The sequence below is a fragment of the Pipistrellus hanaki genome, assembly GCF_964339955.1.
Source record: "Pipistrellus hanaki genome assembly, chromosome: 6".
Lineage (NCBI taxonomy): Eukaryota > Metazoa > Chordata > Mammalia > Chiroptera > Vespertilionidae > Pipistrellus > Pipistrellus hanaki.
The window spans coordinates 63,986,924-64,000,340 of NC_140508.1; the positions used below are offsets into that span (position 1 = coordinate 63,986,924).

The following is a 13,417-nucleotide window of genomic DNA, read 5'->3' on the forward strand; positions in this document are numbered from 1 at the left end:
GTTAGGCAAACGTTTCTCCTCTTTTGAGCTTTTATCGCTGCAGGGCTCCATGGGAAATATCTTAGCTAAAGCTGTGCCTTAAGACACCCGATGTTAGATCCCAGGCGGTGCCTTTTCTGAGCACATTCCCCTCTGGGCGTTGCTATTTTTAAAGCTCAGCACAAGGTTGAAAGGGAGACTCAGAGTTGGACATGTGAGAGGCGAATTCTCTCTGCCAAAGAGAATGGAAATGCTCGCTCCTATTCATTCCAACAGGAGTTCAGCTTTCAGCTTTTTGCTGACCAGCCACCTCCTTCCTCTAAGTCTTCCTATCAGGACATTTATTAGTGTTTCCTTCCTTTTTTATATAAAAAATATTTTTTATTGATTTCAGAGAGGAAGAAAGAGGGAAAGAGAGAGAGAAACATCAATGATGAGAGAGAATCATTGACCGGCTGCCTCCTGCATGCCCCCACACTCCCTGCTGGGGATGGAGCCCAAAACCCAGGCATGTGCCCTTAACCGGAACAAACCTGGGACCCTTCAGTCCGCAGGCTCTATCCACTGAGCCAAACCGGGTAGGCCTATTAGTGTTTATAAAGAATCACCCCATTTACCTGACCAGTCAGAAACCTGATACATAAGGGCATGCAACCGGGATCCCAGGGGAGACTGTGTGCTGTATATTCACACCCGACTCTTCTGTGTGTTTAAGGCCTTCAGTGGAACTTTCCACTATTTCAAAAATGAGATAAAAACCCTGAGAGTTTCTATACTTAAACAAAGAGGGTTTGGAATAATTTCATTATATTCTCTCCCCCCCTCCGCCCTTTCTTTATGCTCAAGTTCTTTCAGGTGGTGAGATAAATGACTACATTTGCACCTGGATGTTTCCTCTCAAAGCTCTCAAAGGGAGGTCCCTCTCTCTTTAACCCACTGTTGTCCGAGCACAGCTGCTGCAAAAATAATTGGTTTTACTAGAGATTGCACATTCAAGCCGGGCTATTATGGGGGATGCCGGCAGGTGGGGGCCCCATCACAAAGCGAATCTGCACACGGAGCCATGGCCCCCAGCCACAGGCTGTGTGGACCAGTAATTATAAAGCAGGGAAAAGAGCCCTGGCCGGTGTGGCTCAGTTGGTTGGGGCGTCCGTTGTCCTGTACACCAAAAGGTGGCGAGTTTGGCTGAAGCCGGTTTGGCTCAGTGGTAAAGCGTCGGTCTGTGGACTGAAAGGTCCCAGGTTCGATTCCGGTCAAGGGCATGTACCTTGGTTGCGGGCACATCCCCAGTGGGGGAGGGGGTGTGTGTGTGTGTGTGCAAGAGGCAGCTGATTGATGACTCTCTCTCATCGATGTTTCTAGCTCTCTATCTCTCTCTCTTTCTCTCTGTTAAAAATCAATAAAATATATAAAATAAAATAAAAATAAATAAATAAAAATGTCTCTCAAAAGGTGGCGAGTTTGATTCTCTGGTGAGGGCACATACCCAGGTTTTGGGTTTCATCCCCAGTCAAGGCACATACAGGAGGCAACCTCTCTCTCTTTCTGTCTCTCTTCCTCTCTTTAAAATCAATAAATTTAAAAACAAGGAAAAAGAGCTTAATTATTGTAAATACTAGTTGGAAAGAGGCACCCAAATATGGACTTCGGAATCAAATGGGTTCAAATCCCAGCTCTGCCCCTGACTGACTGTGCAATCAGAGACAAGTTCTTTAACCTCTGAGCCTCAGTTTCCACTCCTGTGAAATGAGATTAATGTTGGTTGAGCTTCATGTTGGGATTAAATCAAACAGCATATGCTTGCCTTTGGTTTTTCTGGGTCCTAAAGTTGTGCCTTTTGAACATACAGAACTGCAAGATGGAGTTACATGTTCCTTCCCTTTACTCACCTATTCTTCGACCCTGGTCCATTTTGGCCCCAAGACGTGGGTTTGGGAGGCACTGTGGTTTTTAAAATTCAGATTAAATTAAAATTGAATGCGGATGACTCAGGTGGATCTGACAGCCTCTGGCTCCCCACAGGCCCCACCACTCCATAGCGCCTCACACCAGCCTAATTCATAAGGCTCTCCTGGCCCTGGAAGCCTGGGAGTTTTAACCTGATCAAAATTGTCTCCTTTAGCCTGAGCGGTGTGGCTCAGTGGCTGGGCGTTGACCTATGAACCAGGAGGGTCCTGATCAGGGCGCATGCCCGGGTTATAGGCTCAATCCCCATTGTGGGGCATGCAGGAGGCAGACAACCAATGATTCTCTTGTCATTGATGTTTCTATCTCTCTCTCTCTCCCTCTCCTTTCCTCTCTGAAATCAATAAAGAAAAATATATTGTTTTAAAGTTAAAAAGAAAAAGAATGTCTCCTTTATACACATTGGGGATGATTCGAATTGATGTGCCCACTCTCAAGTGACTCTCAGAGTCCCAAGAGGTCCAATTTTATAATAAAGTTGAACTCCAACTGCTCAAGTCCCAAGGAAACCTGGGGAAGCTAGAATACCCATTCTGTTTTATAGGGTCCTTAGGAAGCCACAGCTTTCATGATTTCAAGTACCTAAGGCAAGATGGGAAGCTGAGGCAGAGGAGCGGCAAAATGAACTGCTTAATCCTGGAGATAATCCCAGGGTCCTCCAGAGGCCCAGGGCTGCTGCCTGTCCCCTGGCTGTAAGTCTGCAGGGGGCTGCTGTCCCACAGACAGAGCGGCTGGGACTACACCCACTAAGCTCTCAGGCTGGTCCCACAGCGGATGACCCAGACAAGTCCTCCATTCCTGCAGAGCCTCGGTCTGCCCATCTGGGGCTGCCTTGGGGGGTAAGCACATGTGCCCACCTGTGTGTGTAGCACTGAGGCCCAATCAAAGGCAGGATAGGTGCTGGCCTTGCGTTCAGCTTTGGGGGGTGGGCTGGTTCACTGAGCGGTGTCTTAATAGATGAACCCCAATTTCTGGGGTTTTGAACTCTGTTCAGACCCAGTGTCTCAGGCACACTGTTGATCTTTTTTGTTTGTTTGTTTTGTTAAACCTCTCCAAGGATATTTTTTTCTATTGCTTTTTAGAGAGAGTAGAAGGAGGGAGGGGGAGGGGGGAGGAAGGGAAAGGAGGGGGGAGAGGAGGAGAGGAGAGAGAGAGAAAGGTGAGAGAGACACATGGATTGGTTGCCTCGTTGCCTCTCCCATGGGCCCGGCTGGGCCTGGGAATGAGCCTGTAATCCAGGTATGTGCCCCTGATCAGAATGGAACCTGTGACCCTTCAGTGTGCAGGCAGATGCTCTACCACTGACCAGAGCCCACATTGTTAATCTTGATCTTTTGCCCATGCTGACCTTCCTGCCTGGTCCCAGAGGCAATGGCATTGACTGATGGCACAGCCTCTCGGATTATCTCTCCAAAGCCACTTAGTCTCTTCTTCTAAGCTTCTCTCAGTTGGCTTTTCTCCCCTCCCCTTCCTTTCTCTGGTTTTGCTTGTATAGAAGGCCACACTGCGCAGAGGGCTACAGCATGCTCCTGGCAAGGAGGGCGGTGGCTCCCGGAAGATAGGGTTCATGGGTAACCTCATAATCTGACTTCATTTTAGTCCTCGACACTCACCTGCTGCCCTACATGTGGTTGAACTAAACTCCTGGCTGTTCTGCAAATGGGTTGTCCTCTCTCCACACCAGGGCTCTTTACATGTGCCATTTCCTCCACCAGAACCTTTCCCTCTGACTCCCTGTTAGCCCTGCACCACTCCCACAGCCCACAGGGCACTCAGCCTGGCCTGAATCCATTCTTCTGTCCTCCGAAACTCTATCCCAACTTTGCCCCCCTCCCATTCACTCCGTCCTTGAAGTTGGGTGGGGTTGACACTGACCCGTTTCCTGGACAAAGAACTCAGGCTTGGACAATCAGCCAGTAAGAATCAGCCCTGAGACCATTCTTGGAGAGAGTTACTACCTTCCCACGGGGGTGGCTCATGTAAAGCTGCCAGCAGCCATCTCTGCCTCCACTTGGGCAAAGCTTGGTCGGGAATGGAGCCAAACCAGGGGATATGAGACCTGGGAGAGTGGATGGTGAACAAGACTTTTGAGCCCCCAGATTCACCCATTCCCGAGGCCTTTGGTGTATTCACCAATAGGTTTCACTTTTAAATTTGCTTAAAGCATTGTGAGTTAAGTTTCTGTCACTTACAACCCAAGGAGACCTGGCTGATAGGCACACAACTCCGTCTGGTTAGCTTCTTTGCATGTTCAGGGCTCAGTTCAGGCATCACCACCACTTATCCCTCCTCTCCCAATCCTGAACCAGACAGCATCTCCCGCACCTTCACGTCCCCATCACCTCCTTCAGGGCCTCGGCCACGGGGCAGCACCATGCCACCGACAGAGCGAACGCTCAGATTCCCCACTGGGCTGCTGCCTTCACGCCCTCGCCAGCCCCAGCGACCCCCCTGGTCTTCAGAAAGAGTCTCACCTCCGTCTTATTCCGAGAAATCACTCTGGCGTCGATCGGGCCCATGGACATGTTTGGTAGGACAACGTTGAGAACCTTCGCAGCCAGGACCTAACCAGGGAGGAAAACAAGGGTGTGAGTGCAGTGGGATCCGTGCCCAGCTCTGCCCACAGGACAGTTTACAGCAAATTAAGGGAAGTGACGCCCAAACTGAACACCAGCCAGGGTTGCTTCCCAAGGCTGAGCGCACCAGGGTTCTCCCTGCTCTGACTCAGACAGCCTTGAGTGAGGCTGATTCAGATCCCTGTGGGAGTGGGCGAGAGTGGTCACCGGGGCTGTCGTTGGGGATGCCACGTCTGTGTTTGCTGCTCCGGGTTCTGTGTGGTAGGCCCCCTCACCCCACAATCACTCATCAGAGGTGATTCTGAGTTATTTGCAGGAGCTTCCCCGGTGAGCTCTTCTGCACACGATCAGAGGAAGATTCTAAAAAACTTCTCAGAAGATTCTAAAAAAACACACAACAGGAGCAGCATCACCTAAGTCACCCAAGAGGGTAGCCAGAGTGCTTAGAAGGCTCCACAGGAGCCTGCTCTGATCAGCAAGAATCTGCCGACTGTCGTGGTCTCTCTTGGAGGGAAACAAATGGTCACCAAGCCGGATCAGACATGTGGTGGAGGGAGCGAGACCTGACTTGATTCCTGGCTGTGCTGACCATCACTGAGCCTCTGTTTCCTTAGCTGCCCAGGAGAACCCCTGGGTGCAAAAGCATCAGGCACACAGTAGGTGCTTGATACATGCTCCTTGAGCTTGACCCTGATTCAGGTACAGGCCTTCCTGTCCCACCCCATTTCTCCTGCGGGGTCTCGGGTTTACCCAGGAAAAGCATGGACCTGGGTCTCACGCTTCCGCCTGTGGAGGGGACTGTTCTCATTTCCGCACCGTGCACAGACACGCAGGGATGAAAGATGCTATTTCGAAAGTGAGCTGTGAAACGCTGAAATTAGAATCACACGGAAGGTGGCAAACGGTGACTTCTCAGCGCATGTTGAGAGCGAATGTCCTGGAGCTAAGTGATGTCTCCTCAGTACCCTGGGTAGGGAGCTGGGGCACTGGCCTCTACTGAGTGACAATCTTTTGGTGCATCGGGCACAGTCATAGATGCCCAGTCTTTTCATTGCAACACAGATGCTGTGAGGAGAGGGTTTATCCTGATTTCACAGACATGAAAACAGAGGCTCAGTACCACATCAGGAGCTCAGCTGGAAAGGGGGCAAGGGTCTGAGCGAGGCTGATCTTGCCTTTTATGCCACCAGCCTTCATTATGTTCTCTCTCTCTCTCCCGCTATGAATGCAACCAGAAGCCAACCTTTCCTATGGATTATCTAGAACAGCAGGCACTGCCACTCTCCACAGTGACACAACTGCTGCTGCCTGATCTCCCTTCGCACTCAAGCTCTAACGAGTCCCGTTCCCCAGGCCGCACAAGCATGATGCAGCCTCGCACTGCCAGGGACCAGGCAGGGCTTTGCTCCTAAGAGAACACACATGCACACCTCTGTTCTGAAATTCACATGGCAACTCTCCATTTTTCAGGGCGAGGATGGCAATCTCCTGCCTCTAAGACCTCTAGTGTAGGTGATTGCACCCCAAGCCTGGTGTAACCCCATGCCTGTCGACGTGCTGCCATCAATGTGCCAGGTGCTACTGCCAGGCTCTGCGCTGAGCTGTGACAGTCCAGCATAGAAATGTAAGGAGATCCAACTTGGAAAACGAGGTTAGCACTCAAGTCAGTTCATACCATCTGAAGCTTGTGAGCGGACATGGTCTACTGGGCAGGTTCAAGGGCCAAGCTGGGGTTGTGAACAAGTAGGGAACCAGAAGGACTCGGGATTCTGGGAGCTTTACAAAAGGAAAGGACCCGAGTGTTTCTAAACACAGGTCAAATGTCTGGACTCCAGGAACTAGGGGATCCTCTGGAAATCTAAATTCAGAAGTTGGTATCTGTGCTTTCAAAAGTTAAATGTTTTTAAAAATATATTTTATTAATTATTATTATTATTATTATTTTTTACAGAGAGGAAGAGAGAGGAATAGAGAGTTAGAAACATCGATGAGAGAGAAACACCAATTAGCTGCCTCCTGCACACCCCCCACTGGGGATGTTCCCACAACAAAGGAACATGCCCTTGACTGGAATCAAACCTGGGACCTTTCAGTCTGCAGGCCGATGCTCTATCCACTGAGCCAAACCAGTTTCGGCAAGTTAAATATTTTTAATAAAGAGAAAACACAATGGATAAGAAGTGCACTGTGGGTGCACAGAGGCACTGGACCCTGATGAAATTTAGGGGTTATTTCCTCCACCAAGGACAACACTAGGAGAAAAACTTCATGTATCCCAAAGTTCATAGGCCTGACTTCTACACATTCTGCTGTTCTCCATGACTCCTGCCCACAGCTTCCTGAGAGGACACAAGGGCTGATGGTTGACTCCACATGTGACCCTGCCACGCCCAGGAATTGAGGAGTGGCTGTGTTTGATAGGACCTTGTGCAAATGTCAGTCCCCAGACCCTGCTGCCCGGCTCGGCCTGCCTGCCCGCTTGCTGTGGCATGGCCTTCCCAAGGACACGGCTGTTTTTCTGCAAGTCAGCCTCCTACCCATTTCAGGATCGGCTTGGCCGGAAAAGGACCCAGGGACATAGCACTTCGGTACTCAGCCTGCAACAGGACCGGGAGAGACACCACGCAGTGCTTCATAAATTGGAAGCTGAGATCCACAACGAAAGGACACACAGTCACTGGATACCAGCCCCAAAGAGGGAGGTGTTGAAGTGGAAGAATCAGAGTCAGTCTGGGAGCCAGGCAGATAGATCTGCACCAGACCTCTGGTTCTGCATCCCCAAGAAAGCCTACGATCCTCAGTTTCTTCATCTCTAAAATGGGGTAATGAAAAGAACCTGAAGGGTTGCTGGGAAGTTACCTGGGACCCGATTCCCACAGAGCTAGTTCCTAACTGACCTTCTCTTGGGCTTCTGGCCCCAAGAGAAGCTCAAGAAACTGGCAGTGGCTGATGAAGGAATGAGTACACGCTGGCATTATCCAGAGTGGAGACTTTAGGGAAAGCATGTGACCTGCAGCTTTTGCAACAAATGTCACATCAGAGTTAAAACCCCAAATCATTTCACTCACAAGAGGACAACTCCCCAGAAACGAGGTCCACCTCCTGAGGAGTCAGAGACTGGAATGTGTCCTATGTCCTTGGCATGCCTTTGTGGCATTCTGGGGTTAACTGGCAGGCTCTCCACTTTATCACTTTAAACACCAGTGACTTGCACAAATGCCTTTATTGCTATGAAGGTTTTAATGGCCCCCTAAGATCATTTTAAAGCTTCTTGCTCACGAGAGACCTGACACGAGGGAGGTAATGACCATCGTTACCTTTGAAAGTGGCTCCAGCAGGTTGCCCTGTGCTGGAGGCTAGAACTCCTCCCCCTCTGTGGGGGTGGCATCGCACCAGGGTCAGAGGATAGCCCTGCTCTCTCAGGAGGGAAAGCGCACCCTCCAGCAGACGGAGGACAGGAAGCCCTGCCGGCCATTTTTGGTAAACCCCGCGGAAGGACTAAATACTTGCTGACTGCTGGGGCTCCCCAAAGATGAGTTGGAGCCATGTAACTCCTTCCCCAAGTCCTAAGTGTCTAGAAGATTGAACCCCCAGCTAGTGGAGAGCAGGTATGACGGAGGTAACAATGCCTCATGAGGCACTGCTGCTGCCAAATTCATGAGCACAGCTAAGTCCTTAATTCCTGGATCTAACTGTACTTGAAGTCTGAAAGAGCCAGTCCCCCACACCCCGCCCTACCTGATCCATCCACCCCCACCCCCACCCCCCACCCTGCTCCAACGGCCTCTGGATGACGGCGGTTAAAAACAGATGCGTGGCATTCACGTGGGAAGTGGGCTAAAGTTAAGGAGACCTGATTTGGACGGGTTTGGGGTGAAAGGGAGCATCCTGCCACAATCACTAACAGAGCTGGGACTCACGTTGACCCTGTGCAAGACAATGGGCCTCATTTCCTTGCCTAAATTGTGAATAATTGTCCCTCCTTATAGGATGGTAATGGAGAGGACATCAACCAAGGCGTGCTAGGTTTATCGTGGCCGCTCCCTTCTCCCTACTTGGCCAGGTGCCCTGGTTGGCGGGGAGTGGAAGCAGCTGGAAGCAGTGGGCTGGCACCTGCATCTGACCCTGGACCCCATGAGACAACCTCCAGGCCACAGTCAGGAAGGTCGTTTAGAAGACTAGCCTCCCAGCAGGCTGAGCCCCATCCTGATCCCAGGTTCTGCCCAGGGCCATTTTGGTCCTGACCCCAGGGACTCTCAGAGAAAGGAGGTGCGCTACAGCCTGCTGCACATTCCCGGTGTCCTCCTGGGCTAGATCAGGTGAGGAGACCCCAGTTTAGCTCAGAGTTTGACATCCTCCCATCTGGGCAGCCAAAGGTTTCCCCTCTATTTCCGGTTTTACTCCAGCCCCGTCTTCCCCAGGGCATCATCCCCGTGAAATGGCCGCATAAACAGCCGAGACTTGGTCTAATGCACTACATTTTTGTTTCTAAATTTCTCCTGCTCTCATTTCTCTTGTGCAACCATATTCTTAACACAGTGTTTGGAGACCAGAAGCCTCTTCCCAACCCAGCTTGTTGAAAACAGAACATCGAGGGGAAAACCAGCTGTGTGCAGGATTGGAGGGGGGTGTGGGGTTGGGGGGAAGAGATACCTGGGATTCTCACATTTCAAGGTAGGGCATGTGGACAGAAAAGGAGTTCTATGGAGAGTAACCTCACGGTGATTTTATTATAAATTCCGAACTGGACAGATCATGGTGGGTAGTCATGCCTCAGGCATATATCTTCTTTACTAAAAGGCTTTGCTTTAAGCAAGTCCTGTCCATTGTTTCTGTGCTTCTAGGTTAACACACCTATGAAATGCCCTCTTTCACACCCCTCCTTTTCAGATAAACCATCAAGACAGCAAATCTGATCCTGTCATCGAGTCCCCGCCTTGCTTTTCTCCCACCTCCATATAATATTTCTTAAGTTCTTGCTTTAATTTCAAATGCATAAAAGAAACTGCATAACTGTTTGACATTTTGTGCCCCAGCATATGCCATCAGTTTGGCTCCAATAAAGTCATAGAAATTCTCTTCAGGTTTAGACATTTCTTATGTCAACAGTCTTCTGCCACCTTTCACATGACCCTCTGCACTGAGAAGTTTGAGACCTCATGCTGCCTGCTTTAATGATTTCAAGAATCTCTACAGCAGCAACTCCGGGCCATGAAACAAACCTTTGAAACGTCCTCAGCTGAGCTCTGGGCGAGGAGTCATGAGGCTCTGCATTCTGTGGCCCCTGACAGCGCCACTGACCTTCAGAAAGGTCCCCCTGAGCCTTAATTTTCTCAGCGAGAGATGGTCTGCGGCAATCTGTCCACCTTTGGGCCCATTAGAGCAAACCACTGCAAATAAACGGCCCAAAGTTTGGTCAGCGGGGCCTCACCTAATCCACAGCCTATCCCATAGTGGGGCCTCACCTAATCCAGGGCTCACCCCACAGTGGGCCTCTTGCTGTTCTGATGGGGAGGAGCACTAAGAGGGACCACTTTGCAAAGTGGCCTAATTTAACCCAAAACTCACAAAAACAAATCAGTCAACCAAGAGAGAACGGTGAAACTAAAAAGTGCGGGGAGCACGTTCCATTGGTGTAAAGCAGGAACAAATGGAGGGTGTATGTGTGTCCACAGAAGATGCATCCACTCCCTCTGTAATTCTGGCTGCCCACCTTCAAATTAGGAAGGGAGCGTTCCCTCGGGTAAATGTATTATACAAAACTTAAAAAAAAATTAAATTTAAAAAAAAAAAGATTCAATGAGACTCTTTCTGGAAGGTTGCCAGACAGGACCAGATGTGTGCAGGGCGATCAAGTCATCTGGGGTGGGAGTAGACAGATGAATCAAAGACTCTATCAGTCAAAACTGCCCAACAGCCAGAGGCAGCAACAGAACCCATGGTGGGAAGGACGTGCCCTCAGGTCTGAGGGCAACAGGAAATCTATTTGTGTTGGTCAATAGGGAGAGACCTGCCTCCCTCCAGGGACAGCTGGCCCTTGATCTGAGAAGGTGATCTATTAGCACAGGGCTCTGAAAGGTCACGTTCCTGTAGCCTTGCCCAGAAATCCCGCCTCCACCGGTGACTCTGGGAGGAAACCTTACCAGCTCCACCTCAGGGCTCAGCTACCATGACCTGTGTGTGCATCATCTGATAAGCCCCCCCAGTCCCTGGCTTTTCTCTACGGAAAAACATCCAGTTCCTCCTACGGGGAGGCACCCTAGATGAGGCATGGACAGCCCCAGATTCAAATCCATCGCAGGAGTTGTGTAATCTTGGGAGAGTCACTCATCCAGCCTAAGCCTCAGTGTTCCATCCATCCAAGGAAGGCCGTGACCTCTCCATGACCTTTCCCGTCATCAGTTCATGGACTGATGATGGGAGTTAAGTGAGATAATGCACGTAGAAGTACAGCACATGCCTGGCACTCACTGAGCTGAGTAAATCTCAGGCACGTGACTCCAAGCACATGGACGGCAGAAGGAACTTCCCTCTCCTCTGAGACCCCGGTCTTGCTTATTCTACTTGGACGAGAGCCCGTGACTGATTTGGCTCGCATTGTGCAATCGTCGTCACGAAGGGAGGTGCCCAGGAGGTGGTGTCCCCTTTGGCACACTTAAAGGCCACCTCTGGTTCTGTGGGTGACCTTGTTTCTTCCCATGGCAGACACACGTGGGTCCCGCCTCGCTGCTGCCCCACACGGCACTAAAATGCACTATTGCTGGTCGATTGCAATAAGGCAGGGGTGAATTCCTTGAAACTGAGTCATACTCAAAAGAGCTAGCCCTCTCTCCTCTTCCTTGAATTAAGTAAATTGTTGTTTTTCTGGTTAAAGTATCAGATGGTTACAGGCTTATCTTTTGCTCAACCTGTTCTCATTGAAACTGGTGACATTTTCGGTACCTCACTGAAAGCCCGTCCACAGGACCTGCCAGCCCGTCTCTAAGGATTACGGCTGTGGCTGTGGGCTACAGGAGACATCTGAGGACATTTTGACAAGGTCACGTTTCACTCCCTGGGCTGTGTTCCTCTGGGTCCTCAGAATATCAAAGGCACCTGAGCTAAGGCAATGACTTAAGTGATCCCGCTGTCACTGGATGATGAGGCGGGGGAAGGTAGGGAAAGCACATAGGCTAATGGTTGCCCAGTCCCCCCTGGCCCTGTGACCCACCGCCTCACCCTTCGTGCTCCTTTGAGAGCCCCAGGAACTGGCTCAGGAGGCAGCAGGCCCACCTAGCTCTCAGGTGAGATGGAGCATGCCTTGGAGATGCACAGGTTAGGGATTCTCTACTCTCATTGGGTTATTATTTCTCTCAAACTTCATGCCCCACAAGGGCAGGCCCATCACATGTCAACAACCCACATGCACCATTAAGCAGCCCTGCTCCTCTCCTTTCTCAGGAGGAAGACGCCTGCTCTACCTCGGGTGATAGTATTATCGGCTTGTTTGCCTCGTAGCTCAAAGCCCCAGGACCAAGAGGCATACACACATGCTGTTGTGTAACATCACAACCAGAAAAACGAAATGCCAGCTGGCTTAGAACCAGAGGGGAAAGTGCTCTGGGAGAGCGAAGGTGAACACCACTCTATGTTGCAATTACCAATAGCCTGCAAGTCCACTTAGGGGCACTTTTGGCTGAAGTTAGCACACAACTTGCGTGTGGCTTGTTCACACAGGTTATTTCGCTGGGATTCCTAGCACAGGTAATCTTTTCTCCTTTCAACAGTCACGAGTAAAACATACACAAACAGGCAGTCATTTTTCCTTTGTCTTTGGGGGGTCGGGGGTGGGAAGCCCCTGATTATAAAAAGTATAGAACCCTGGTGGCAATCACGTTTGATAGGTGTCCAAATGGACTCCCGCCCTTTACCCCCGACGCCAGCTCCCGGAGTTGCCAAGGAAATGCAAGAGTTTCACAGAAACAGAAATCCATTTACCTTGAAAGTTGTTGCGGACTCAGGACTGGCCAGAACCAAAGGTGAAATGAGAACCATGCCAGCGAAGTAGCATGGCCTCTCGGCGGCCGTGAGGATGGCGATGGCGCCTCCCTGCAAGGAGAAACGGGCAGAGTTGCTGTGTGCCGGCGCCCGCCAGCACACGATTCCTAGCGAGCTCCGTGGAAGGGGCCCCCTAAGCCTGGTCAGAGTCCCCAGGGGATCCACCTGGGAACAGACGCCATCCAATGTTGGATAAGCTGGGTCTGCAATTATTTTATTACGTATTTCTTCCCAGGAGCAAACATTTCAGAGAGAAACAAATAAGGTTCCTGCGTGTGGGCTGCAAGTTCAACAATACATCCCTACTCTGCCTCAGACCCAAAGCTGGCAGAGATCCAGCGGATCCATTCTCTCAGGCTTACCAAAGGTTGTTTTTGTTTAATCTGATGATCGTAAGAGGTTGCTACACTGCACCGTCCCCCTCCCTGCCCCCCCGCCCCTCGGTTCAGTGAAGGTTCCAGAAATCCGGGTACTTAGTGAATGTGGACAGTGCTGAAGGTCTGAGGCCTTGACTATTTGCTGAAGCTGCAGGTCATTTGAACCGTGGGTTGACACTGTAAATGCTTACAGGGGCCAGGCAGGGCAGAGGAACTCAGGGACAGAGCCTGGCGGTGACAAGGGCCAGGGGCTCTGCCCTAGAGAGAACAGACTCCCCAAATTCAAAATCGAGCAGCTCAAATTCTCTGCCAGCCAACACGCCAGCTTGTGGGAGGGAGATGTGCCAGTGTGAGGACCCTCAATTTAAAGACTATACTTGGTTCGAGCCGGGACCGGTTTGGCTCAGTGGATAGAGCGTCGGCCTGCGGACTGAAAGATCCCGGGTTCGATTCCGGTCAAGGGCATGTACCTTGGTTGCGGGC

The 13,417-nt window shown here is 50.7% G+C and overlaps 1 protein-coding gene across 2 annotated transcripts in view; it reads right to left on the reverse strand.

Moving 5' to 3' along the window:
* Window positions 1-13,417, reverse strand: part of MGLL (monoglyceride lipase) — a 96,275-nt gene that overhangs the window by 16,295 nt on the left and 66,563 nt on the right. For both annotated transcript variants that reach the window (XM_084887359.1, XM_084887358.1), the window contains exons 5-6: window positions 12,498-12,608; window positions 4,419-4,508 (exon numbers count right to left, since the gene is read on the reverse strand). In XM_084887359.1, coding sequence (XP_084743485.1) covers window positions 4,419-4,508; window positions 12,498-12,608 — 201 coding nt within the window. The remainder of the gene's footprint in view (window positions 1-4,418; window positions 4,509-12,497; window positions 12,609-13,417) is intronic.